The sequence below is a fragment of the Myotis daubentonii genome, chromosome 15 (genome assembly GCF_963259705.1).
Source record: "Myotis daubentonii chromosome 15, mMyoDau2.1, whole genome shotgun sequence".
NCBI lineage: Eukaryota > Metazoa > Chordata > Mammalia > Chiroptera > Vespertilionidae > Myotis > Myotis daubentonii.
The window spans coordinates 41604842-41629889 of NC_081854.1; the positions used below are offsets into that span (position 1 = coordinate 41604842).

General features: G+C 40.8%; 1 protein-coding gene and 2 non-coding genes across 4 annotated transcripts in view; all 3 read left to right on the forward strand.

Moving 5' to 3' along the window:
• The first annotated feature begins 20 nt into the window (after positions 1-20).
• SF3B3 (splicing factor 3b subunit 3) overlaps positions 21-25048 on the forward strand; it is a 44486-nt gene continuing 19458 nt past the window's right edge. The window contains exons 1-11 of one of the 2 annotated variants that reach the window (XM_059667489.1): positions 21-167; positions 3174-3311; positions 4539-4865; positions 5600-5772; positions 6340-6481; positions 8160-8272; positions 12358-12495; positions 12634-12737; positions 14972-15137; positions 17460-17555; positions 20853-20925. In XM_059667489.1, the coding sequence (XP_059523472.1) occupies positions 3242-3311; positions 4539-4865; positions 5600-5772; positions 6340-6481; positions 8160-8272; positions 12358-12495; positions 12634-12737; positions 14972-15137; positions 17460-17555; positions 20853-20925 (1402 nt within the window). In that variant the 5' untranslated portion in view covers positions 21-167; positions 3174-3241. Of the gene's footprint in view, positions 353-3173; positions 3312-4538; positions 4866-5599; positions 5773-6339; positions 6482-8159; positions 8273-12357; positions 12496-12633; positions 12738-14971; positions 15138-17459; positions 17556-20852; positions 20926-25048 lie in introns of both variants that reach the window. The other variant, XM_059667488.1, reaches the window with a different exon arrangement.
• Positions 5169-5248, forward strand: LOC132217713 (small nucleolar RNA SNORD111). Its single transcript, XR_009448979.1, has one exon. It is a non-coding gene; the product is annotated as a small nucleolar RNA SNORD111 (small nucleolar RNA).
• Positions 7811-7943, forward strand: LOC132217678 (small nucleolar RNA SNORA5). Its single transcript, XR_009448955.1, has one exon. It is a non-coding gene; the product is annotated as a small nucleolar RNA SNORA5 (small nucleolar RNA).

A 25048-nucleotide genomic window follows, 5' to 3' on the forward strand; every position in this document is an offset into this window, starting at 1 on the left:
ATATACATCCTTCAGGCGCCAGGGGGCCTTTTTCCACCGCGCGCTAACCCGAAGGTCCTCATCTTGAGAGCTAATGGCGGCTGCCGGCGTGTCGGCGTTGGCGGTGGCTTAGGCCTTGAAGGAACTCTGCATCCGTTGGATATCTACACCATCTTCCCGGCTGCAGGGTAAAGAAGCAGCCCCCCCGTCTCCCCCCGGCCCACAGAGGCGTTGAGCGGCCATATAGCAGTGTGCGCCGGTTTTCGGTGCGGCAGCCGAGGTCAGGGGATTCGGGCAAGAAACGAGAGGTCGACAGGAACGCTTGGGACGTGAAAACGGCTGCCAGGAATTGTTCCCTGTTTCTGTCTACAAGGTGGGCAAGAGACCTGGCTAAAAATAAGCCCGTAGGGATTGCCTAGCTGTTAGGCCCTGGTGCTCTTCGGGTTTGGGGGAGCTGTGAGGGAGGGCGGGAGGGAGGTCTCCTCCCGGAGACAGTAAACAGCACTTGTGCGCGAAGGTGGGGGGAAAAAACACCCTAACGTGCTGAAAAGAGTCAATAACGGAAACAGTCTTCGGAGCGAAGACCCTGTTTTGAATTGCATTTGGGCACTTGGTCAGCGTGTTTCCTCCCCTGATCCTCAGTTTTGATCATTTGCAAAATGGGCAGTGGTGTCGACCTGGAAGACGGCAGCGTTGAAGAGCGGCGGCGTTCGTTCGGCACGTGAGAAGGGATGGAGTGAGCGATTAATTGCAGGCTGTTTTTCTAGTAATCAGACAGGAGAGGTGCGGGAAGTCACAACATTTCCCGGGTTTTCGCCCGGGATGGCTCCTGGTGCGTGGTTATTGCAGTTGTAGGCTGATCTTCCTCCGAAATGCACCTTTCTCCACCCCCCAGGGGAAGGCGTAGGTTTGGGGGAAGGCGAATCCCAAGGACTGGAACGGATGGGGTCAGTTACAAAGGAACTTGAGAGTAGGCGGGTTCTTTATCTATAAATGAAAAGCAGCCTGGACCGAGCTTCGGGGGGGATCAAAAGTGGCCCGTGGTTTCCTCCGCCAGTTAAAACAACAACACAAAATCAGTTTTTTTAAAAAAATGTATTTTATTGATTTTTTACAGAGAAGAAGGGAGAGGGATAGAGAATTAGAAACATCAATGAGAGAAATCGATCAGCTGCCTCTTGCACGGCCCCCACGGGGGATGTGCCCGCAACAAAGGTACATGCCCTTGTCCAGAATTGAACCCGGGACCCCCCCGGTCTGCAGGCCGAGGCTCTATCCACTGAGCCAAACTGGTTCTGCACAAAATCAATTTTTTACCTTTAATATGGCTAATCTTATAGCATGGATCAGGTTAACGATAACTCATTATGAAATTTGTTGTTGGTACCAGCAACATTGAAATTGTTTCAATGAAGTTTTATGACTAGGGGAAGATGCCAGTGTGAACAGATACTTGAGTGTTTTTAAGACTTACGATCGCTACTTTTAAAAAAATATTTTTTTGATTAATTGCATAGAGAAACATCAATGACTAGAGGCCCAGTGCATAAAATTTGTGCGGGGGGGGGGGGGGGGGGGGGGAGAAGGGCATCCCTCAGCCTGGCCTGTACCCTCTCACAGTCCAGGACCTCTCGGGGAATGTCCGCCTGCAAGAGGGCACAGGCCAGGCAGAGGGACCCCACTGGTGCACAAATCCGTGCACTGGGCCTCTAGTCCTATATAATAAAAGGCTAATATGCAAATTGTCCCCTTGACTGGGAGTTCGACCAGGAGGTGGGGCGGGCTGGCGAACCACCTGAGCCCCCCCCACCCCCCCCCCCCGCCAGGCTCCACCCTTGCACAAATCCATGCACCAGGCCTGTAGCTATATGTATAAAAGGCTAATATGCAAAGTGTCCCCTCGGGAGTTCGACCGCTCACTATGATGTGTGCTGATTACCAGGGAGCAGCGCGGAATGAAGGAAGGTCCCAGCCGGCAGCCAGGAAGGCCCCATTGGCCTGATTGCCGGCCAGGCCTGGGGACCCTACCCATGCATGAATTTTGTGTACCAGGCCTCTAGTATGGTGATAAAAACTCCCTTCATTGTACTCCTTTAGGGAGGCCTTCTGAAGTGGAAGGAATTTGGTTTTGTTTTAGATTTAGTGATTTTAAATTCTAATCACTCCTAAGGCATAGAGCTATATAAGAGATGCAAGTGAGAACTACCCTAAGTAAGTTACTAATTTTTGTATGTTAGATGATCACAGAGGTCTGGTTATAGTGAAATAAGGACTCATACATTTTTGGGAATTTAATTGATGAGTTTTTTTGAAAGTTAATTGGCCACTAGTTATCCAATTTTCAGTTGTATGAATCCTTCAATCCAGCAATTTCACTTCTTTGAATTAATGGTAGAGATATATTCATGCACATATAAGTGACCTACATATGAGTGACTTTCTTTACAGCCATGATCATAATAGCAAGAGATTGGGAACAACCTAAATGTTTATCAGCAGGGTATTGGCTAAATGAATTCTAATATACCCATTCAGTGAAATACTCTGCAAGTGTAAAATAAAAACGAGAAAGCCCTTTTTAGTTATCTCCAACATAGATAAATTGCGGTATAATGTGAGTGTACAATATATAGTACTCAACCTTTACTTTTAAAAAATGAGATAAAATACGGTACATTTTTGCTTCATACACAAAATATTTGGAAGGACAGGATAGCTATAACTTCATTGCTTTCCCCAGAGAGTGAGCTGGATGGCTAGGGAATGGGAGAGTGGAGGGCTTTTTGCTGTGCTTTTGTGTTCTGAACCTTGTGAACACATACCCTGTTCAACTACAAGTAAAAGTAGACCTGGTTTCTGTGACAAAGAGCAAATACACGATGTTGCATTAATGGTCCAGATCCTAGCTTCCAACATTTTTACCTCTTGTAATGTGACCTTGGATATATGATTGAATTTCTTAGTCTTAATTTCCTCACTTACAAAATGAGTTTTAATATTAAGTACTTTATAGGTTTCTAGTAAGATTAGAGGCAAAGAATATATAGTGTCTGGTGAATAGAAGGCACTTTAATTGTGAATATATTGTCCCCCATAGTCCTTACTGTCCTCTTTCTGCTGCATTCAGCCACAACTTCTTGTATAGAAATAAACAATTTCCCAGTTGATGTTTTTCTGTTTTTGTGTGCTCTTAGCTTGCTTTGACTTGGTGTAATCAACGCGTGGATTGTGGAGTGGTGGGTTACTCAGTGGTGTTGTCACCATGTTCCTGTACAACTTGACGTTGCAGCGAGCCACTGGTATCAGCTTTGCCATTCATGGCAACTTCTCTGGTAAGTTGTCCATTTACTATCTTTCTGAATATAGTATTTTTTATTTATTTATTTATTTTATTGCTTAAAGTATTACAAAGGGTATTACATATGTGTCCTTCCCCCCCCCCCCCCCCCCGCCCTTGACAGTCCCCTAGTCTCCCCTATCTCCCAGTGTCTTATGTCCATTGGTTATGCTTATATGCATGCATACAAGTCCGTCGCTTGATCTCTTACCCCCCTCCCTCCTGCCCCCCAACCCTCCCCGGCCTTCCTGCTGCAGTTTGACAATCTGTTTGAGGCAGCTCTGCCTCTGTATGAATATAGTATTTTTAATATTGCTAGTTTTATGCTTTATATTTTTTAGATTTGGAAATTTGTAATCATTAGAGAACATTAATTCCTAAAATGCTTTATAGCTTCCAAGCACTTTGGAGTACTTTATTTTATCTGATACCCAAATGACCTTTGGCAAGTAATGTGGCTCCTGATAAGTGGTGGCATTGAGCAATGAGAATGGATTGGGATGGGTAAGAGTCGGATATAGGATAGGAAGCCATTAAGATAGTGAAGACCTGACAGTGGGGATAGAAAGAAAGTAAAGGATATGAGTTTCCAACCTCGGTGGCAGAGAAAATCATAGTAATATTAAAGCAGGTTAGTTGAGACTAAAGAGAGAGTTTGGGCAAAGAAGAACTTAGTTATTTTAAACATTTAGATTAAAGGTGATGACAACTCATCCAGGTGGAATTATGTTGACTATTATGCATTTGGAGGTATTAATAGCAGTTATGAAAGCAAGTGAACTTTTTTAGATGAGTTTAGAAAAAAACAATATATTTTTGATGAGAGTTTTAAAAGTTCTTTGAGACACTACATCATACTGCACAAAATAGTAATATGATTTCTTAGAACAATAGCCTTAAAGAGGGACTAGAAAGAGACTTTGGAAATTTTTAATCTTATGATGCTAAGCATACATTAATACCATTTATGGATAGTGCTCAGTTATGCAGATTGATGGCAAATGTTAGAAAAATAAAATTTCTAAGAAGTAACTTGTGTAACCACTTAAAAAAAACATTTGATACCATTTTTGTTATATCAGTTTAAATGGAATAAATTAATTTCAAATACTGAGCCCCCAACCCATTTAATTATATCTGTGTTAAGTGGCATTTTGACTCATCCAGGTTACTTTTTAGAGTAGTTCTGATTTTTCATGATCTTTATTTTTTGGCAATCTAGGAACCAAACAACAGGAAATTGTTGTTTCTCGTGGGAAGATTTTGGAGCTGCTTCGCCCGGATCCCAACACTGGCAAAGTACACACCCTACTAACTGTGGAAGTATTTGGTGTTATTCGGTCACTCATGGCCTTTAGGCTGACAGGTGGCACCAAAGACTACATTGTGGTTGGCAGTGATTCGGGTCGGATTGTTATCCTGGAATACCAGCCATCTAAGAATATGTTTGAGAAAATTCACCAAGAGACCTTTGGCAAGAGTGGATGCCGCCGTATTGTTCCTGGCCAGTTCTTAGCTGTGGATCCCAAAGGGCGAGCTGTTATGATTAGTGAGTGACTTGCTCTGTTGAATGCACCTCTGACAATTATAGTTGCTCAGTTTAGGATAACAATGCTATAATCTTGGCAGTGTGCTAATAAATCAAAACTGGGTAAAGTTTGGATCATATGTGGATTAACTCCATGGTTTAAAGTTGCTTTTCCTTTTAAAACATGGAGAAAGTCTTACCATACCTTATCTACTTCTGGTCTAGTTGGAACTTCCTGCTTTTATATTTCTTGCTTGATCTGTAACAAAAAGATTACAATGAAATGATTTTATGTTCTTAGGCAATGAATATGGTTGCTTTCATCAGCCTGAAGTGATGATTCACATTCATGTCTCTTCTCTGACAAATCTCTTGAAGACAATTCTGTGTATCTGATCAGGCCTCTAGAGGGCAGCCCTCTCTGACCAGTCATAAAATCATTAGATCTAACTGGAAGAAGAAAGGTGGCAATTTTATGAATTATTGTTTAGTTTCCCAATATTGTTAAATCTAGGGCACACTAAAAATTTTTGAAGAATTAATGGGATATTATGATCCCTATTAGGAAGAAGATGGGTAAATTAATGCTGTTCTCTATTTTAATGATAGAAAGCAAATCCTAAGTTAGTATACTTGTAGATTTTGGGCTGGCTGTTAAAGATTTTTAAAAAAATTCTGATGAGAACCAATCTGCTCTTTAAGCCCCTCTATTCATTACCTGGAAATCTTGTGTGTTGTGTCTTCTTCCACTACAGGTGCCATTGAGAAACAGAAATTGGTGTATATCTTAAACAGAGATGCTGCAGCCCGGCTTACCATCTCGTCTCCCCTGGAGGCCCACAAGGCGAACACTTTAGTATATCATGTGGTCGGAGTAGATGTGGGATTTGAAAATCCAATGTTTGCTTGTCTGGAAATGGATTATGAGGTAATGGGGAGTGTGTGTGTGTGTGTGTGTGTGTGTGTGTGTGTGTGTGTGTGTATGTGTGTCTGTCTGTGTCTTTTTTTTTTTTAACCTCCAGTCACCTCAGAGCTTTCCTAAGGTTGTTTTTTCTTCATTGTTTGAATCTTCTATCCATGCTGCTAACAAATCTTTTCCATGTTCCAAGTGCCTTACTGAAATTCGGAATGTTTCAGAGCTTACCTGATTATAATAGTACTTAGCTCTGATTTGAATAATCTCCCTTTGGAAACAGGGTATTTATTGAGAAAAACTGCCTGAGAAATGAGATAAAACTGTTTTGGGGGTATTTTTTCCACAGAGAGATAGTGAAAGGCGGAAGGCAGTATCCTCTAGATGAGAGAACCTTGGTTCCAGAATTAGGAGACCTGTGTTCTTGTCCCAGCTTTACCATTACCTAGTAGTGTGATGGCAAACCACTTAGCATCTATGGACTGTTGCTTCCTTGTTTGTAAAATGGAAGAATCCTGATGTCCTTTAAGAGTTTGATTTTATGGTACTGATTAGTCTTTGTGCTATTGTACTCCACTGTAGGAAGCAGACAATGATCCAACAGGGGAAGCAGCAGCTAACACCCAGCAGACGCTTACTTTCTATGAGTTAGACCTTGGTTTAAACCATGTGGTCCGAAAATACAGTGAACCTTTGGAGGAACATGGCAACTTCCTTATTACAGGTATTTTTCTCTCAGAGCTGCTCTGTACCATTTTGCTTGGTCCATTTTATGCCCAAACTTGGGAGGGTTTACTTAATAGGGTCTGGAAGCTAACTTATTTTTTTTATATATATTTTATTGATTTTTTACAGAGAGGAAGGGAGAGGGATAGAGAGCTAGAAACATCACTGAGAGAGAAACATCGATCAGCTGCCTCCTGCACACCACCTACTGGGTATTTACCCGCAACCAAGGTACATGCCCTTGACCGGAATTGAACCAGGCACCCTTGAGTCCACGGGCCAATGCTCTATCCACTGAGCCAAACCGGTTAGGGCAGGAAGCTAACTTATTTATAGTAAACCTGAGTACCTTGTCTATTTTTGGTGTGGTGGTAGCTACACCAAAAGGATTCTAAGCAGGGGAATAATAACTTGGAGATTACAGGCATACCTTAGAGATAGCACAGGTACAGTCCCAGGCCACCACAATAAAGCAAATGTGCAATAATATGAGTAGCATGAATTCGTTTTCAAGTGCATTTAAAAGTTTTGTTTAGCCCTGACCAGTTTGGCTTAGTGGATAGAGCATCGGCCTGCGACTGAAAGGTACCAGGGTCGATTCCAGTCAAGGGCATGTACCGTGGTTGCGGGCACATCCCAGTAGGAGGTGTGCAGGAAGCAGCTGATCGATGTTTCTCTCTCATCGATGTTTTTAACTCTCTATCCCTCTCCCTTCCTCTCTGTAAAAAGTCAATAAAATATATTAAAAAAAATAAAAGTTTTGTTTATACTGTTTATTAAGTGTGCAGTGGTATGTCTAAACAGTGTATGCACCTCAATTAAAAATACTTTATTGTTCAAAAATTTATTGCTACAAAGTGTTAGCCATCATCTGAGCCTTCAGCAAATTGTAGTCTTTTTGCTCGTGGAGAGAGTCTTGCCTTGATGTTGATTTAAACGCAGTATCTGCAAAATGCAATAAAACGAGGTATTCGTACTTGCTTACGTTTTGGCTAATGGAATGAAGGATATTGAGACTGTAGGCCAGGAAATTGATCAGGAAGCTGTTTCACTAGAGTTTGGTAGCATGAGAGGTGCTAGGAGAGATTCTAATCAGTAGGATTGTACGAGGAGAGAGAGTTGAAGAGTGGCAACCAGGTTTCTGGTTTGGCCTTTTTGTTGGTAGTATTTTCAAAAGTACAGAACCCAGGAGGTAGAATAGGTTTGGGAAAGAACTTGAGTTTGTGAACACATTGTATTTTGAAGGTGCCAGTGCAAAATCCATGGTTGGATTATAGATCTGAAGCTGAGAACTCAGTTCTGGGCTTGGAGTTAAAAATTTAGATGTAGCAGCCGTGTCAAATTCGGTGCCTGCCCCCCATGGCAGGCATTGGTCCAGAAGGCTGCCATAGAAACACTGTAGCACATGGGCCCTGGTCCCCTCTGCTGGGCCTCAGGGATAAATTTGGCTACAGACACCAAAAAAAAAAAAATTAGATGTATTATCAGATATCTGAACAGGTTGAGTCACCCAAGCTGGGCTCCATTTTTGTGTAGCATAACTTTCAGGGAAAAACTTGGAATGTTTCTCAGCTTTCAGTACACTGTACCTTCAGGTTGTGCTAAAGGAGAGAAGGAATTGAAAGCTAAATTCATGGTTATGTCAGATCATTGCTAAGTTTTATTTTCTCTGACAGTTCCAGGAGGGTCAGATGGTCCAAGTGGAGTGCTGATCTGCTCTGAAAACTATATCACCTATAAGAACTTTGGTGACCAGCCGGATATCCGCTGTCCAATTCCCAGGAGACGGGTAAGGTTTTGTTTGCCATAAGAGAAGAGATACTTGTGTTTGTGAAATGAACTTAATTTTTGTAATTATAGTGTAGTCTCTTAGTCTATCTGTTACCAAGTTTTATTTAATTTGTAAATGTTATTTTTAATAAAGCTGGTAAAATATGTTCGTAAAAAAAACAAAATCTCTGAGGAAGGGAATTAAAAACAAAAATTTCCATTTTAGAAGAACCTATGAACATGATCAATTTGAAATTTGTTTCTAGTTTGAAGAAGCCAGGCATATTTGTTGGAGATAAATTGTCTCTCATTCTGTTTATCTTTTCCCCCTATTCCAACATACAGAAAACTAAGACTAGGATAGTGTATTTCAGTATGCCTATCACTTTACCAGTTAATATTTTGCTGCAGTTCCCCTTTTTTATGTTTGTGTGTGTGTATAAGTGTATGTGCATGCATTCAAACTTTTTGACGCTAAATCATCAACACTAATAAAAGAGAAAAATGGTAATTGGCGTACGAGCTACCCTTTTCATTGGCTAATCAGGGCTATATGCAAATTAACTGCCAACTAAGATTGGCAGTTAACAGCCAACAAGATGGCGGTTAATTTGCATATGTAGGCACAATGCAGGGAGGCGAAAGGGAAAGCAGGAAGAAGCCCCCTGCCACTGACAGTGATTGGAAACCCAGGGGGGGAGCTAAGAGCTGGGGGGCAGGGCAAAGGCGGCCCTGGGGCCGCATTTGCCCTGCCCCCCAGCCATGATCAGAGAATCAGGCGCCTTTTCCGCCCTGGCCAGTGATAGCAGGAAGTAGGGGTGGAGCCAGCGATGGGAGCTGGGCACGGTAGAAGCTGGCAGTCCCAGGAGCTAGGGGTCCCTTGCCTGGGCCTAAAGCGAAGCCCACGATCGTGGGGCCGCTGCAGCTGCGGGTCCCCGCTGCCCGGGCCGGACGCCTAGGCCAGAGGCGTCAGGCCTGGGCAAGGGGCCGATCCTGCGATTGGAGGGTGATGGGGGTCAATGCCTGAGGGCTCCCAGTATGTGAGAGGGGGCAGGCTGGGCTGAGGGACACTCCCCCCCCCACACACACACCCAGTGCACGAATTTCGTGCACCGGGCCCCTAGTTTGAAGATAAGTTGCAGGCACCATGCTACTTCACTATAAGAATCTAAGATGTGGCTCTTAAGAATGAGGACTTTTTTTTTTTTGTCTAAAATTTTACATATGTCTCCTTTTTCCCTGTTTGATCCCCCCACCCCGCCAGCCATTCCCACCCTTGGCTCTACCCCGTCACACACAGAGCAGGGCCCGTGGTGGGGGGGGGGCGGTTGGGGCGCCGCACCCTGTCACACACAGAGCAGGGCCGATCAGGGGGTTGGGGCACCGCAGCCTGTCACACACAGAGCCGCAGGGCAATCAGGGGTTTGGGGAGCTCCCCCCTATCAGGCACAGAGCAGGGCTGATCAGGGGGTTGGGGCGCCTTCCCCTGTCATGAATAGAGCAGGGCGGATAGGGAGGTTGTGGCCCCGCTCCCTGTCACACACAGAGCCGCAGGGTGATCAGGGCGTTTGGGCGCTGCCCCCTATCATGCTGATCCCGGCGCTGGGAGGCATATTACCTTTTTACTATATAGAGGCCTGGTGCACGGGTGGGGGCCGGCTGGTTTGCCCTGAAGGGTGTCCTGGATCAGGGTGGGGGTCCCCACTGGGGTGCCTGGCCAGCCTGGGTGAGGGGATGATGGCTGTTTGCAGCTGGTCACACACCCTTCAGGGTGGGGGTCCCCACTGGGGTGCCTGGCCAGTCTGGGTGAGGGTCTGAGGGCTGTTTTCAGGCTGGTGGGTGACTGAAGCTCCCAACCGCTCCTTTTTTTCCCCTTTTTTTAAAAATTCTGGGCCAGCTTTAGCTCTGAGGCTTGGCTCCAGCTCTTAGGCCTCCGCTGCTGAAAGCAGGTTTCTGGCCTTTGTTTACCTTCTATATTTGAAACAATGTTGCGATCCTGCTGGTTGAAGCCCAGCAACTAAAGCAGGTTTCTGGGGTTTTGTTTAGCTTCTATATTTGTAACATAGTTGCTTAGAGTTGTAGCGGCAGGCGGGAAACATTGGAGTCCTCCATCACTGAAGCAAGCAAGCCTCATGTTAGCTTCCATCTTGGCTGGCAGTTAATTTGCATATCTCCCTGATTAGCCAATGGGAAGGGTAGCGGTTGTACGCTAATTACCATGTTTCTCTTTTATTAGATAGGATAGGATTATTTTATGTAAAGTTCAGTTTCTCTCATTGTTCTCCAAAATTCCCTTATAATCTACAGACTTTAAGTCTCCTTTAGTTTAGAATATTTTCCTCTCATTTTTGTTTGTTTTTGGTCTTTTAGGATGCTGATGTTTTTATGAAGGCTGGGCTAATTTTCTTGTAGTTTGTCCCATAATTTTTCCCCATGATTATATCCAGATTAATATTTTTGGTAGAATTATTCTGTAGGTAGTGCTATATATTTCCCACTAAGTCATGTTAATGTTAGGGGCACACAATGTTGGTTTGTCTCATTATTGGTGATGCTAAATCAATCATTTTGTTACGTTGGTGTGTCTCTGCTCTCTTAATCATAAAGGTGCCTTTTTCTTTTAATAATAATTGGTGTGGGAGCTGGTGGTGAACTTTGAGACTGTGCAAATGTCCTTTACCTTAACATCTCACCCAGGGTTGTTTTTTTTTCCTTAATCAGCTACTACTTTGGTGGTTGAAAAAGGTGTTTTATTGCTCTTAATTTTAATGGTTTACTGTGGAAATTATTAGGCATATAAAAAAAGGTAGAATATAATTAACTTCTGTGTACCCAAGCTTCAGTAATTTTCAACACAAACTAATCTTGAATCATCTGATCTTCCTCAATCTCTCCTCTCAGCCTTGGATTAGTTATTTTTTTGATATTAACTTATAGATCCTGGAGTTAAATCTTTTAGGAGTTACTTTCTCTAATACATGGTATCTGAGTAAGAGTCTATCAATTTTAGAAAACCTGAGAAGAAACTTAGGAAGTTAAATTCTTGGTAAGGGGTAGAAAGTAATTTAGTTTGGTTGATGAGACATTTATTGAACATCCTACTGCAGGGCACTGTACTTGGCTTTGGGGCTACAAAGAAGTATAAAGCATGTTTTGCCCTTGAAGAGCTTATTTAATGAGAGAAATACAGAATATTGGAAACAAAAAAATTCAAAAATCATAGCCAAGGGAATGCCTCTTAGGAATCAAGGGTTGATGTGGAACAGGGCTGATTATGAATAGTTTGGATAGTAGTGGTGTAGATGTGGAAGAAATTTATTTATCCATAGCTGAAATGATGATTTTTTAAAGTTTGTGTCTCTTTTGTGACATTTTTCTTTGGAGGTAGTTTTTTTAAAAATCCTAACTGGGGGAGTGAGGATATTTTTTCCCATTGATTTTTAAGCATGGAAGGTCGGGGGGAGGGGAGAAGAGAGAAACATGGATGTGAGAGAGACACATCAATTGGTTGCCTTCCACACACACCCTGACCAGGGACGGGATTGGCTTACAACCCAGGTACTCACCCTTGGCCCACGCTCTAACCACTGAGAATACCAGCTAGGGCTGGAGATGGTTTTTGCTGTACTCAGCTAATTAGACTATAGAATGGAATTATGGCTATTGTACCCAGGCTTTGTTATGTATTTATAGCAAACAAGAATTTTAGATGTGTTTTATTACCATGGTTAGCTGGCTGCTCTGGGTCAGAGGTTATATAGAGAGGCTCCAGGTGCCTCTAGGCCAGTGGCGAACCTTTTGAGCTCGGCATGTCAGCATTTTGAAAAACCCTAACTTAACCCTGGTGCCATGTCACATATAGAAATTTTTTGATATTTGCAACCATAGTAAAACAAAGATTTATATTTTTGATATTTATTTTATATATTTAAATGCCATTTAACAAAGAAAAATCAACCAAAAAAATGAGTTCACGTGTTACCTCTGACACGCGTGTCATAGGTTTGCCATCACTGCTCTAGGCCTTGGGTAGCTTGTATTCCAGCTGAAATACAGTATAAGTACTCATTTCTAAGATGTTGGTTGTATATTTAATTTTGCTAGAATGACCTGGATGACCCTGAAAGAGGAATGATTTTTGTCTGCTCTGCCACCCATAAGACCAAATCGATGTTCTTCTTTTTGGCCCAAACAGAGCAGGGCGATATCTTCAAGATCACTTTGGAGACAGATGAAGATATGGTAAGCAGACCATGGTTAGAGGGGGAAAAGACATTGTATTTGCTACTCTGCTTAGCTGTCTTAGAATACTGGGCTCCCTTCCATGGCCTATCTTAGCTTCACTTACCTACACTAGAATTTTTTTTCTTTTCATTCCAGGTTACTGAGATACGGCTCAAGTATTTCGATACTGTGCCTGTTGCTGCTGCCATGTGTGTGCTTAAAACAGGCTTCCTTTTTGTAGCATCAGAATTCGGAAACCAGTGAGTAATCCTTTTATTCCCCTGGTTCACCCTGGTTACTATAACAATTGCAGGAGGGAGAAGATGTGGCTCAAGGGCAGGGAGCTTTTCACAAGAATGTTTAGTTTCTTCAGAACAAAAGTTTTGCCCTCCTTTCCCTTTTACATTCTTTCTCTTATTTTCCCCTACTTCAGTGGCTTTGATCTGTACCTGTGGGTGGCTGCATAGCTTTAGACGGGATCTCCTGAGCTTTTTGCTGGAATTAATAGTTATTGAAATACTTAGTATTAAAAGGATGTTCCATAAACACTTTGTACAAATCTAAAGAGAAGAAAAAGGAAAGCCAGCATGGGGATGTATTATTGAGGTTCCTGCTGTGGGCAGTGGGAACTCACTTCTAGGAGCAGCAAGTAAGCAGAGTGCCTCTTAGATGGCCTGTCTGAAGGTTAACCATTTGTACGCCATAAGCATCTATAGAGGCAAGCGGCGGACCTTTTTTAATCAAAATATCGTGGCAGTTAACTGGTTAAGAATAGCACGTCCTCTCTCTTCTGGGTTGAAAGTTACCCCTGGGCCATGAATTCCTCTGTATATCCTGTGGCTCGGGCAACCTTCCACAGGGTAGAGTTCTTAGGGCAGAGAGTAGGAAGGAAGACGACAGTATACAGGTGGGATGCTGTCAGAATGAGATGAATTTGATCTTATGAGAAATTCATTGCTTTTGCAGCTGAAATTTGGAAGACTGAAGAGTGGTGATTTGGGACATTAGAAACATGTTGTGGTGTTAGCACATTTAATCCGTACAACAACCTATTTATTAATCAAACACTAATTTAGCATTTGCTGATACGTTCCAAGCTGTTTTAAGCACTTTACAAATATTAATGCATAGCATTCCCATTAAGATAGTGCCATTACCCATCACATTTATAGTTTAGGGAACTGCGTTACAGAGATTTTAAGAAATTTAATCACAGAACTAAATCTAACTCAAACCCAGGCAGTCTGGTTCCAAAGTTTCTGCCTTAAGCATAGTGTAGTCTCAAATTGTTTTACTGTATTCAGCCAAAGCAACCTTTCCTGTGATGAAGATAAACTCGCATTCTTTAGTTACTAGAGACTGAAGATATCTCTGACAGGTGGTCTTTATCATCTGCATCTGGGCATCTTGCCTGAATAAGGAGTTCATATTAATTTTTGTGTTCTATTTTCTCTATGCTTTTTGTAAATTGTTCAAGGATAATAACCTTATTTGCTTTTTCATGGTTTAGCATAAAATCTGCTGTTTACCAAACGTTAAATGCTGAGGTTTATTGAGTATCTTATGTAGTTCAGACACTGATTTAGTCATTCTGCTTCTAAAAAGCTGTAATGGATAGTGTTCAAAGTGCTCTGTATTAAAGGTTCGATATATTACTTAAGAGAATAAATATGACCAGTAGTTTGTTGTTTTGTTTTCATTGAGCTGCTTCCCTAATGCTCATTGCATACTCAATTTATGATGGCAAATTGTTATAGATTATTCTCAAATTGCTTTTGTTTTTGTGTGTGGTTTGTCTTTGAATCAGTTCACTAATAAGCATTATTAGCCAGAGGACAGATTTTGTTGTTTACTATCTTTGGATACGTTTATATTTTGCTTAGTGAACAATACAATAATATCTGCATACTTCTGCAAGGTCACCAATTCTTGTTTTCAATAGATTTGGCCTGGTTTTCTATTAAATTGCCTGGGTTTTTTTTTTTTTATTAAATTGGAATGGTTATAGATTTTCTTTGGATATCCTGTATCCATATTTCATCTTATTTGACCAACATGATGTTTGCTAGGTGCCATGCACTGTTGTAAGTACTCGGAATTCTTTAGGAAGGCACTATTATTTAATTTATATAAATGAGGCAATTGAGGCACTGAGAAATGAAGTACTAAGCCTGAGGTTATATGGCTGTTGTTAAGGGCAGAGCTGGGATTCAAACCTAGGCACTCTGAGGAAGCCCAATGCTTTCATTATACCGATTTGAATTCAATAGACTTAATTTTTTCATCCCTTTTCTATTCTTTAAAGAAAAAAGAGAGAGAGAAAAAACTTCACTCAGATAAGCAGAGATTTCAAACTATAGATGTTGACTCAAAAGTTCATGTTATAATTTGGATTAGATATTTATAAAGTGCTTTTATGAACATTAATGTTGATGTCAAACATTATCTTCAGACAGAAAATGTTTTAACTAAAGTTTTCTTTGCTTCTCCCTAGTTACTTATATCAAATTGCACATCTTGGAGATGATGATGAAGAACCTGAGTTTTCGTCTGCCATGCCTCTGGAAGAAGGAGACACGTTCTTCTTTCAGCCAAGACCTCTCAAAAACCTTGTGCTGGTCGATGAGCTGGACAGCCTCTCTCCCATTTTGTTTTGCCAGGTATGGGTCTTTCCATTCACCTCCACAATGAGCAGTGGCAGCCAATTGGTTTTGAATCTGAACGAGTTTAAAGTTTTAACTCCAATTAAATTAAGGGCTAGTCAAACACTGGGTTTGTCAGCATATCTGTGGAATCATCAGAGTTATATAGATATGGCAGCTTAAGTAGAAGTTCAGGGACTAAAACCCATTATATAAATTCTTGGGCTTTCTGTTTGTTTAATTATAAAACTCAGATTCAGTATAAAAATTCAAACCATACAAAAGGCTAAAAGTAAAAGTCTCCCCAATCTTTAAAAAAACCAAAAATCCCTCCATGGAGGCTGTTGCTATTGACAACTTATGATTGCTTCCAGGCATTTGTCTCTGTGTCTATAAGCTTGCACACATACATAAAACAAACAAATGTGTGTATTATATTTTTCTTTTTAATGTAAACGCGCTCATATACTTTCAAGTATTCTGAAATTGATCTTTTATCACAACAGTTTATGAAATACCTATCTTTATCTAATTTTTAACATTCATTCCCTCCTTAAAATATTCCAGACACATTGGGGTCAGTTAGTAACAAGAATTTTTTAAAAAATTTTTAAAATTTATTTTATTAGAGAAATATCAATTTGTTGTTCCACTTATTTATGCATTCATTGGTGGATTCTTGTATATGCCCTGACTGGAGATCGAATCCATAACTTTGGTATATCAGGATGATGCACTAATCAACTTGAGCTATCAGACCAGGCCCTAGTAACAGGAAGTTTAAAAAAAATTTTTTTTATTGTATTTTAGAGAGAGAGGAGGTCTCGAGAGAGAGAAACATCAAGGCAGCCCCCTACTGGGGACAGCCCACAACCTGGGCATGGGCCCTAACCAGGAATTGAACTGTAACCACTCGGTGCATGGATCAACACTCAATCACTGAGTCACACGGGCCGGGCAACAAAAACTTTTTAATCGCATCCTAAGGGAGGAACCTGAGTTGGCCCAGGATGTGGATTGCATCCCCTACTACTGGTGTTTGGTTGAGCAGGAATTTTCCCAGGCTTCTGTGTCCTGCATGGTTGGGGTTTGAGTGACTATAAGGGATCCCTTGCCCTGTCTAATTGATCATCTTTCTAGTGGGAGAGAGGTTTGTTCACTGGATGCTGGGGAGCAAGTCAGCATTCAGGCACTCTTCCTGGTAAAATTGATCATTCTGAAATTAACTGCTTTTGTTTTTTCTTTGATAAAGAGTCAGTCCTCTCGGGGCAATAGAAAATAAGCATTTTCTAATTTGATTTTTCTCCTTTTGTTGAAATGTGAGGAAGTAATTGTGTAAATAGTTTGTAGATCAAGAATAAAATTAACAGGAAATTTGGGTATCTATAGGGGGCTATAAGCATTTTTGTGTGCCATCAATGTCTTTAGCCTGGTGAGGCATCTAGATCCGCTCTCTGAATAACTTCGTAAGTTCACATAGTACTAGCATAGAGCCAAGATAGCAAAATATTTTTTAAGTTGTGAAAGAGTAATATATGTGCTTTTTTAAATTACGCCTTTAAATAAGGTGGTGACTTTAAAATAGGTTAACTATTTTTTACTAGAGGTCAGTGTGAAAGCCATATACACTCAACTCACATGCTCATCCATGTTAAAATGGTGCATTGCCTTACAGACAGTCAAGAGTCTTCATTTAACTGTCCAATTTGACAAAACAAAAATACAAATGACTGACCTCTTTTCATATATTGATCAACAAATAATTGTACTGGAAACGAGCAGCTAGATGTCTGGGATGCCAATACGAGAATATGGCTTCCCCAGTTGGTGTCGAACAACCAGGTGCAGAGCTGCCTATTACTTGGTCAGTGCATCTTAGGTGCACCTGTAGACAGGCATCTGTGATCAAATACAGTCTAACAATAGACATTAAATGCAATTTCAAAGTAGTGATGAAGGAAATAATTGGAGGTATCTATAAATCTTAATGTTAAATGAATAAATGTGACCTACTGATGAGAAAGTCACAGATACTGATAAGATTATAGTTTGTATTTTTATTTGGAAGCAAATGCTAAATTTTAGTTGGAGGCTATATAGCGCTTCTATCACTAAGTAAAAAAATCCTTTGCTAACTTAACTAGTACAGCCTTTTTGTTGATTGGTAAAACCCGTTTTCCAACTGGTGTGCTTTTTGGAACATTCAGGCTTTTTCTTTCATGTCCCCAAGGCCAGTGGCTAATATATAAGCTTTATAAACTAAAAAGTGATTTTCTCACTGAGAATAATCAGGGATCAGTGTGAATACTTAGCACAAGTAGACTTTCTTTTTCCATGCAGATAGCTGATTTGGCAAATGAAGACACTCCACAGCTGTATGTGGCCTGTGGTCGGGGACCCCGGTCATCTCTGAGAGTCTTGAGGCATGGGCTTGAGGTAAGATTGGAGTTTCTAGATCATCTGCAGGGTTTGGAAGGAAGCATTGAAAAATGTTTTCTTCCCTATTTCCATAAAGTTTAGAGTTTAAATTTCCTGTTCCTTAACATATTAGCACAACAGGCCACATATTTAAAAAGTGGCAAATGAGCATAAAAGGGGAAGAACATATCTACTAGTTCCAGGCTCACTAGCCTTAACATGGAAATTAGAAAATCTGCATGGAACATTTTTAAAAAAAATATTTTTATTGATTTTTTTACAGAGAGGAAGGGAGAGAAATAGAGAGTTAGAAACATCAATGAGAGAGAAACATTGATCAGCTGCCTCCTGCACACCTCCTACTGGGGATGTGCCCGCAACCAAGGTACATGCCCTTGACCGGAATCGAACCTGGGACCTTTCAGTCTGCAGGCCGACGCTCTATCCATTGCGCCAAACCAGTTAGGGCCTGCATGGAACATTTTGCTCTTGGTCTTTATTCAGAGTTTCTAGATACTTAACATTTTTTAATTCAGTTTTCAGATACTTAACATTTTCTATTATATTAATACTGTGTGTACGTAATATATGTTTTCATTGATTTTTTTAGAGAGAGAGGAAGGGAGAGGGCGAGAAAAAGAAACTCATTGATCAGCTGCCTCCTGCATGCCTCGTATTGGGGAAACAGCCCACAACCTGGGCATATGCTCTGACCGGGCATCGAATAGCAGCCTCTTGGTGCATGGGTTGATGCTCAACCACAGTCACACCAGCCAGGCTACTGCGTACATATTTTTATATCTTATTAAATTTATTCCTTATTGCTATGTGCATTTAAGTCACATTATATTTTTTTGCACTTGTCCACCAAAGTGGATGGATCATAATTTATTTAATGAACCCTTTATTGTTGGGCCTTGTAGGTGACATGGGCATTCAAAATAATCTTCTCAAATCCCACATCTTATTTTCCTGATTCTAGTGTTGACCTTTTAGCAAATGCCCAGGACTTGACTTTGTCAGTAGTAAAATATATCTTTCTTTGTTTTTTGAAGTTTAATTATTTTTCAAAATTTAAACCTCGGAAGTCATATAGCAAAATGTGTATATGTATGTGGATGTGTGTTATTTTTTTTAATTTTGCATGTTTAATAAATTTAAAAATTCAGATGTTGAAATGGCCTTAGGAACATTCACTGACGCAGGGGTGGGCAAACTTTTTGACTCGAGGGCCACAATGGGTTCTTAAACTGGACCGGAGGGCCGGAACAAAAGTATGGATGGAGTGTTTGTGTGAACTAATATAAATTCAAAGTAAACATCATTATAAAAGGGTACGGTCTTTTTTTTTTTTTTTTTTTTTAGTTTTATTCATTTCAAACGGCCCGGATCCGGCCCGTGGGCCGTAGCTTGCCCATGGCTGGACTAGAGCAAGGTCATGGCATAGTAGAGAAAGGGCCTTCAGAATATGCACCACTTTAAGGGATATGAAGAAGAGCTGTGTCCATGAGCCACATAAAGAGGGCAGTAGTGTCATCACACGAAGAGCCAGCACAGCAGGACGCTCAGGGTCCAGAGAGACAGGCCTCAGTGGGCCCCACTCAGAAATCCTCTTGCCCTGGCTGTGCAGGGTGCCTCCTGTGGCATTTCCCTGAACTGCTCCCAGAGGAAGCAATGAAAATAAATCTTTCTGGGCAATTTGCTTTCAGAACTTGGGGTTGGCAAACTATAGGCCCCATGGCCTGTTTTTTTATAGATTTTTATTGGGACACAGCCAGGATGACGTTGGCTTTGAATTCTGGCTCTACTAGTTAATATCTATTCCTCAGCTTTTGTTCCCTCTTCTTTAAAAATGGGCTTAATGGCACCTGCCTTAAAGGATTGATGTCTAAATTACATAAGATAATGCATTATAAAGCACTTAGCTCAAGGTCTGGCATATAACTGTTCAGTTAATGTTAGCCATTAATATTACTGTTCAAGGAATTTGACAAATTTTTGACTCAAAATATGCATTAATCCACCAAATTTTCAATGATCCAAACCCAACTTAGACAATACTTATTGATTAGTTACTATTCAGTGGATTCTATCGAGCTTCTTGATGAAGGCTAGCATATATGTATTTACAGAAAATTTTGTGTACAGTGTACGAAATAAAGGACCCAAATTAAGAATTGTTTTTTGAGTCCCCTGCCCCTATTACCTTTTTCCACTTCTACAGAAAAAAAAAAAATCTTTTTTCCAGACACCTGGAACTGATACAAAGTAATATTGAATTTAAATTGTAATTGAAAAGTAAAATTGGAAAAAACCTTCTGTTGTTTTTGTTTCTTATGTGTATTTGGAGCTTGTTGTATGGGTAGATTATGGTCTCATTAAGTTAAACAGTGTCATTGTCAGATATTACATTTGGTATAGAAGTAGTGTGTCTGATATTTACATTTAATTGATGAAGTTTTCCAGGGTTCTCCTGTACCATGATCAGCTATTACCATATTAGTAAACGAAGGGGTAATGTCTTTCATGAATATACTTGAGTTCTTCCTACAAAATATATGTTAAGCTGTCTAATGTACTGTCTCTAGGTCATTTAAGAATATTAACAAAATTTCTATTTTAGGATGGTTTAGATTTACAAAAACTTGTAAGGAAAGTATAGAGAGTTCATGTATAAGCCACACCAGTTTTCCATTCCAGATCATTTTGAGTTCACCTTAGATATTTTGTTTAATGTTTGAGAAACTGTAGGACATTCATAGGATTCTTGACTCTGACCTTAAGGAGCATAAAAATTCTGGGAAGGATAACATTTCCTCGGATCCCTTTTTGGAAAGGTACCTTAAGAGATGTTGATAGTGACTTTGTGAGAGCTTATAGGAAGTAGAGATGACTGCCAGCCAAGACGCTAGGGAAGATTTTTCCTAAAGGATGTGGCATTTGAATTGGTCCCTAAAGAGATGACATTTAGCCGTTGGGAGTTAGAAATGAAATGCTAATAACTCAGATGGCCTGATTCATTTCCACATGCTCTCTTTGAGGAGGATGCGGGTATGCCATACCCAAAGGCAGTGTAGAGTTTTGGTGCAACAACTACCCTCCCAGCTGTTTCATCATTTCTTGCTAAAGTCTGTCATGGGTATTGCCAATATTTTTTACTTTTTTTTCTTATGTTCTTTTTTGACTAGATGGTTATATTATTTTAGTTCAGCACACAATGTGAGCACTGCTTTTGGTACTTTATTATCTAGTGTAGTTATAAGCAGGGAACTGAGTTCCATGCTCACTGGATCTGTGGTCTATCTCTTCTATCAGGTATCGGAAATGGCTGTCTCTGAACTTCCTGGTAACCCCAATGCTGTCTGGACAGTGCGCCGGCACATTGAAGGTAAGCAGCCCTTTCCCAACAGTCAAAATGAGGGTCTGGGTGCCATTGACAATAGAAGGTGTAAGAGGCTGCATTCGTAATAGTTCTATGTCACTTCATCTAGCACCATATACTAGAAACTTTTCTGGCCTGATACTATGTTTTGAGGCTCTTCCAGTCTGGTTGCCTTCACCTACTACGTCTTGTAGAAATGGGTAAGGGGTGCATAGGGAAATTGTTAATATTCAGTACATATTGTACATTTTGGCATCAGAGAGCCTTCATGTGTGATGTTCTTTGACTGTATTCACCTGTAAGACACTGGTTTCATCTGTGTGAGCGGTATGGTGTGAGGGAAAGGTTTTGCTTCATTTGTCTTCACCCATTTCTTCTATTGTGCTGAAACCACAGTGAAATTGACAGTTATCCTAGGTATTGGATTTGGTAAAGCTTGTTAATTAGTCCTGCTGGTTGGGTGTAGTTGTGCTTAAGGAAAGCGGAAATTGATTGATTGGAATCAGAATTTTAGAATGAGTGGGAAAGGAATAGAGGAGAGATGCAGTCTGAGTTCCTAGACAAAAATTTCCATTTTCCCTTTTATTTACTTTGAGTTCATTTCTATTCCTAGACCTCATTTCCCTCTTGTTCCCTTAGGACTGTACGACTAGTCAATAAGATCACCCTGGCCAGCTTACAAAGCTTTTTCAAGAAACAGCTGAACTTATTTCTGATACTTAGATGTTCTGGTTGTGTGGAACAAATTTAAGGGAAATAGGCAATGTGGAGGAAGGAAACCTTTTTCTATTAGCAGAAAACACATTTTGGTGGATTTTGTTTTTACATTGGCATTGGAATCAAGTCTGAGTTGAGAAAAAAACAGGTGAATAGGAAATTAGGTTCATTTTAGCTGAGAAGATAATTAGACAATTGATTTTAAAGATTTTGCTATTATATGTAATGTCATAAAGAAACTGGTCAGTATTGATGTTCACCTTTAGCTTGGTAGCTGATGGACTTTATGGCTCTTGAAAACATTGCCTAGACCAGTGGTCGGCAGACTGTGGCTTGCGAGCCACGTGCGGCTCTTTGGCCCCTTGAGTATGGCTCTTCCACAAAAAACCACGTGCGGGCGCACACGGACAGTGCGATTGAAACTTTGTGGCCCATGCGCAGAAGTCGGTATTTTGTGGAAGAGCCACATTCAAGGGGCCAAAGAGCCACATGTGGCTTGCGAGCCGCAATTTGCCGACCACTGGCCTAGACTGTTCGAATTAGAAAGCTCCTTTGAGATAAAAACTAGTGTGCTTCCCCCCTTGTTTGTTTTACTTCTTAAACTGTTTTTAAATAGACTTACAATTACTGAAAAGTTACCTTCATTTTTAAAAGTTACCTTATTAAGGTTCACTGTCCCAAGATAGTTTATCAAGCCCTGTCTCCTGAATTCCATTGCTCATTTGACTGGGCCTGCAGTGATTCTTGCTGGTTTGTTAGGATAAGTTCTATACTCTCGTCCTGCAGTCTCTTGAGTGCCCCCATGTACTCAGCAATAAAGATAGGTCCCTATTTTCAGAGCACTTGTCGTCTTAAGAAGATAAATATACCAAGCTATTGTGTGTTCTGATGTGATGAAAGGCACAAGCATGTTGCCAAGGAGGGGTTAGAGGATGGAATGGGCTTTTTGGACAATGTTTGATACGTCAGTGATAAGCAGTATGGTGCATGGTGGAACTGGTAGCTGAAAAAATTTCTCTTCTGAATGTCAAAATCTAGGGAAAGACTACATCTTGGTAAATTTTACTCTTTGGAAAAACCATAATTCGGGCTATCACCCATGAAAACAGGACAGGTTCTGTCTGTTCGTTCTCTTTCCAGATACCCCAGGTTACTGTTGAGTGAGCATTCCACATGTCCTCACATGCCGCAATCTTCCAGGCAATTACTAACCATGGCTGGTACGTGGTGATGCACACTACCAATACCAAGCCTTTTTTTCTCTTCCACAGGTGGCTGGTGAAGGTGCTGATCACCACAGGTGTGTACCTACTGCTAGGGTCTACCATGGGGTCTTAGAGTTTACCCAGCGAGAGGGACCTACACAAAATACTGAGGCTGCCCTGATGGCATCTCTCAGAGGGTAACTTTGCAGTTGGATGTCCTTGTGCATAATAATAATGCATACCCATCTGCCTGTATAGTAAATGGTCTGAGGCAGGAATCAACTTGTCTTATTTTCTTCCACAGAAAGTGGAAAATATGATTGATTTGTTTTTAAGCTGAAAGAGTCTGTAGCTTAAAAACTTTATCTTCAAATTCTCCCTTGAAATTTTGTATATTCCAGGTATATTAACTGAATGATCAGGTCCTGGAGAAAGCCCCCATCCCTTTTTTTAATGTAATATGAGGCAAGACAATCACTGAGTAGTCTGAATATAAAATAAGAATGAGGGGGGCTTAAATCATCTGGATGGTCCCTCATCTTAGCCTTTCGAGTGGGCTTCTTGTTGAGCCTCAGATACTTAGCAGGGGGAAGAAGAATAAGCATCCTCTGCTGGGATGCTTCAGCCGTGCTCAGCCAAATCGAAGCCCTATTTAATTGAGGCAAAGGTGCATTCTTATACCCTAATGAATTCCTCACTGAGGGATGAACAGGTTCTATATGAAGCTTGCAACCCTTGGATAAAGGCAGTTTGGATGTTTATCGTTTGTAGTAATTTGCCTTGATTGAAGCTTGATTTTGTTCTGAATTCCAACTTTTAACCTATAGCCTCAAGATACAAGCGCTACTAATCTGTTGCAGGTCCTCCTTCCCATAAAATGGAAAAGGTAGCGGTTACAGTGTGCTTAATACTCACAGGGTAATGGATATGTTGAGAAAATGTGATGTTAAGCAGGTTTCAGGTATTATTAGTCGTTGCTCTACCGCTTGTTGAATTGCCCAGCAAATGTTGAATTGCCACATTTAAGTCCACTGAGCAACTCTATTTCATATCTGAGCAGTGGGGCCTTGGGTTGGAGGGAAGATAAGGACCCAAGTAGCCCTCCTTCCTCCCTTCCCCCATTCTCTTGCCTGTAAGTTAAAAGTTGCATGGTCTCTTCTCTGGAAGCCCCCCTTTCCTCATGACGGAAGTAAGGACCAGAAATCCTGGCTAGTATGAGCCTTTTTGTTGTTTGACTTTAATTTGCTGTGGCACAACTTTTAAGGTATTAGATTTCAGTAATGAGAACGTGGGAGAGGACACAATATTCATATAATGTTAAAATTAAACAATTCTTGTTATTTTTGCACACCAGAAATTTCTGGTTCAAAAACCGCTGGCGTAAAGCCTCCAAGTTTGGTGTCGTGTGGAGACTGACTATGGTTTTGCTGTACACGATTAAGATATCCGTTTCAGGAACAACTGTGTCATTACTCATATTATGAATGTGAATAGTGCTGTCTTACAGCTCTTTATTTTAAAAGGTGTCTCCAAAGCATTTGGTATGTGTTGACAGTTATAACAAAATAAAACCAACTATCTGCTTGTCCACTGTTGCTGCTTATGATTTGGAAATTGATTCCTTACTCTGGATTCCTTGTGTAGCCATTAGATTACACCCATTGGGAACAATCTTTGATTCTTACCTTTCAGCCACCCAGTCAGTACTCACATGTATTATTAACTGAAGCAAAAAGTCTCACAAAACTACTTAATCCTTCCTTTGTGTGAAACGATTTCATAAATCACATTATTGCATATTTCTGTTTAAAAGTGCTGATTACAAACCCATCAAATTGATTTTATGTCCTGCTAATGGGTCAGAGCACTACTGCTGTAGATTACAGCAATAAAACATCTTCACTGGGCTTTCTTTTTTACTTAAATAAAGAACACTGATTCTGTTGAGCTAATCTAGTAATCTTAGTTCAGCTGAACCACCTTAGGATCATTCAGAACCCAAACTGTGTCTTTGATTGTGGTTTGGTTGGATCAAACTTACTAGTATGTCATTGAACTCTGACCAACGCTCAAATTGGGCAGAAAGGGTACTGTAGCTTCTTCTGCTAAGAGGAAGGTAGCCACTCCTAATGTCGTGCCTTGTTTACCTGTCATTCTGTCCCTTGTTTACCTGGTTTCTGTGGGAGGGACCAAAGAGGGAATTGATA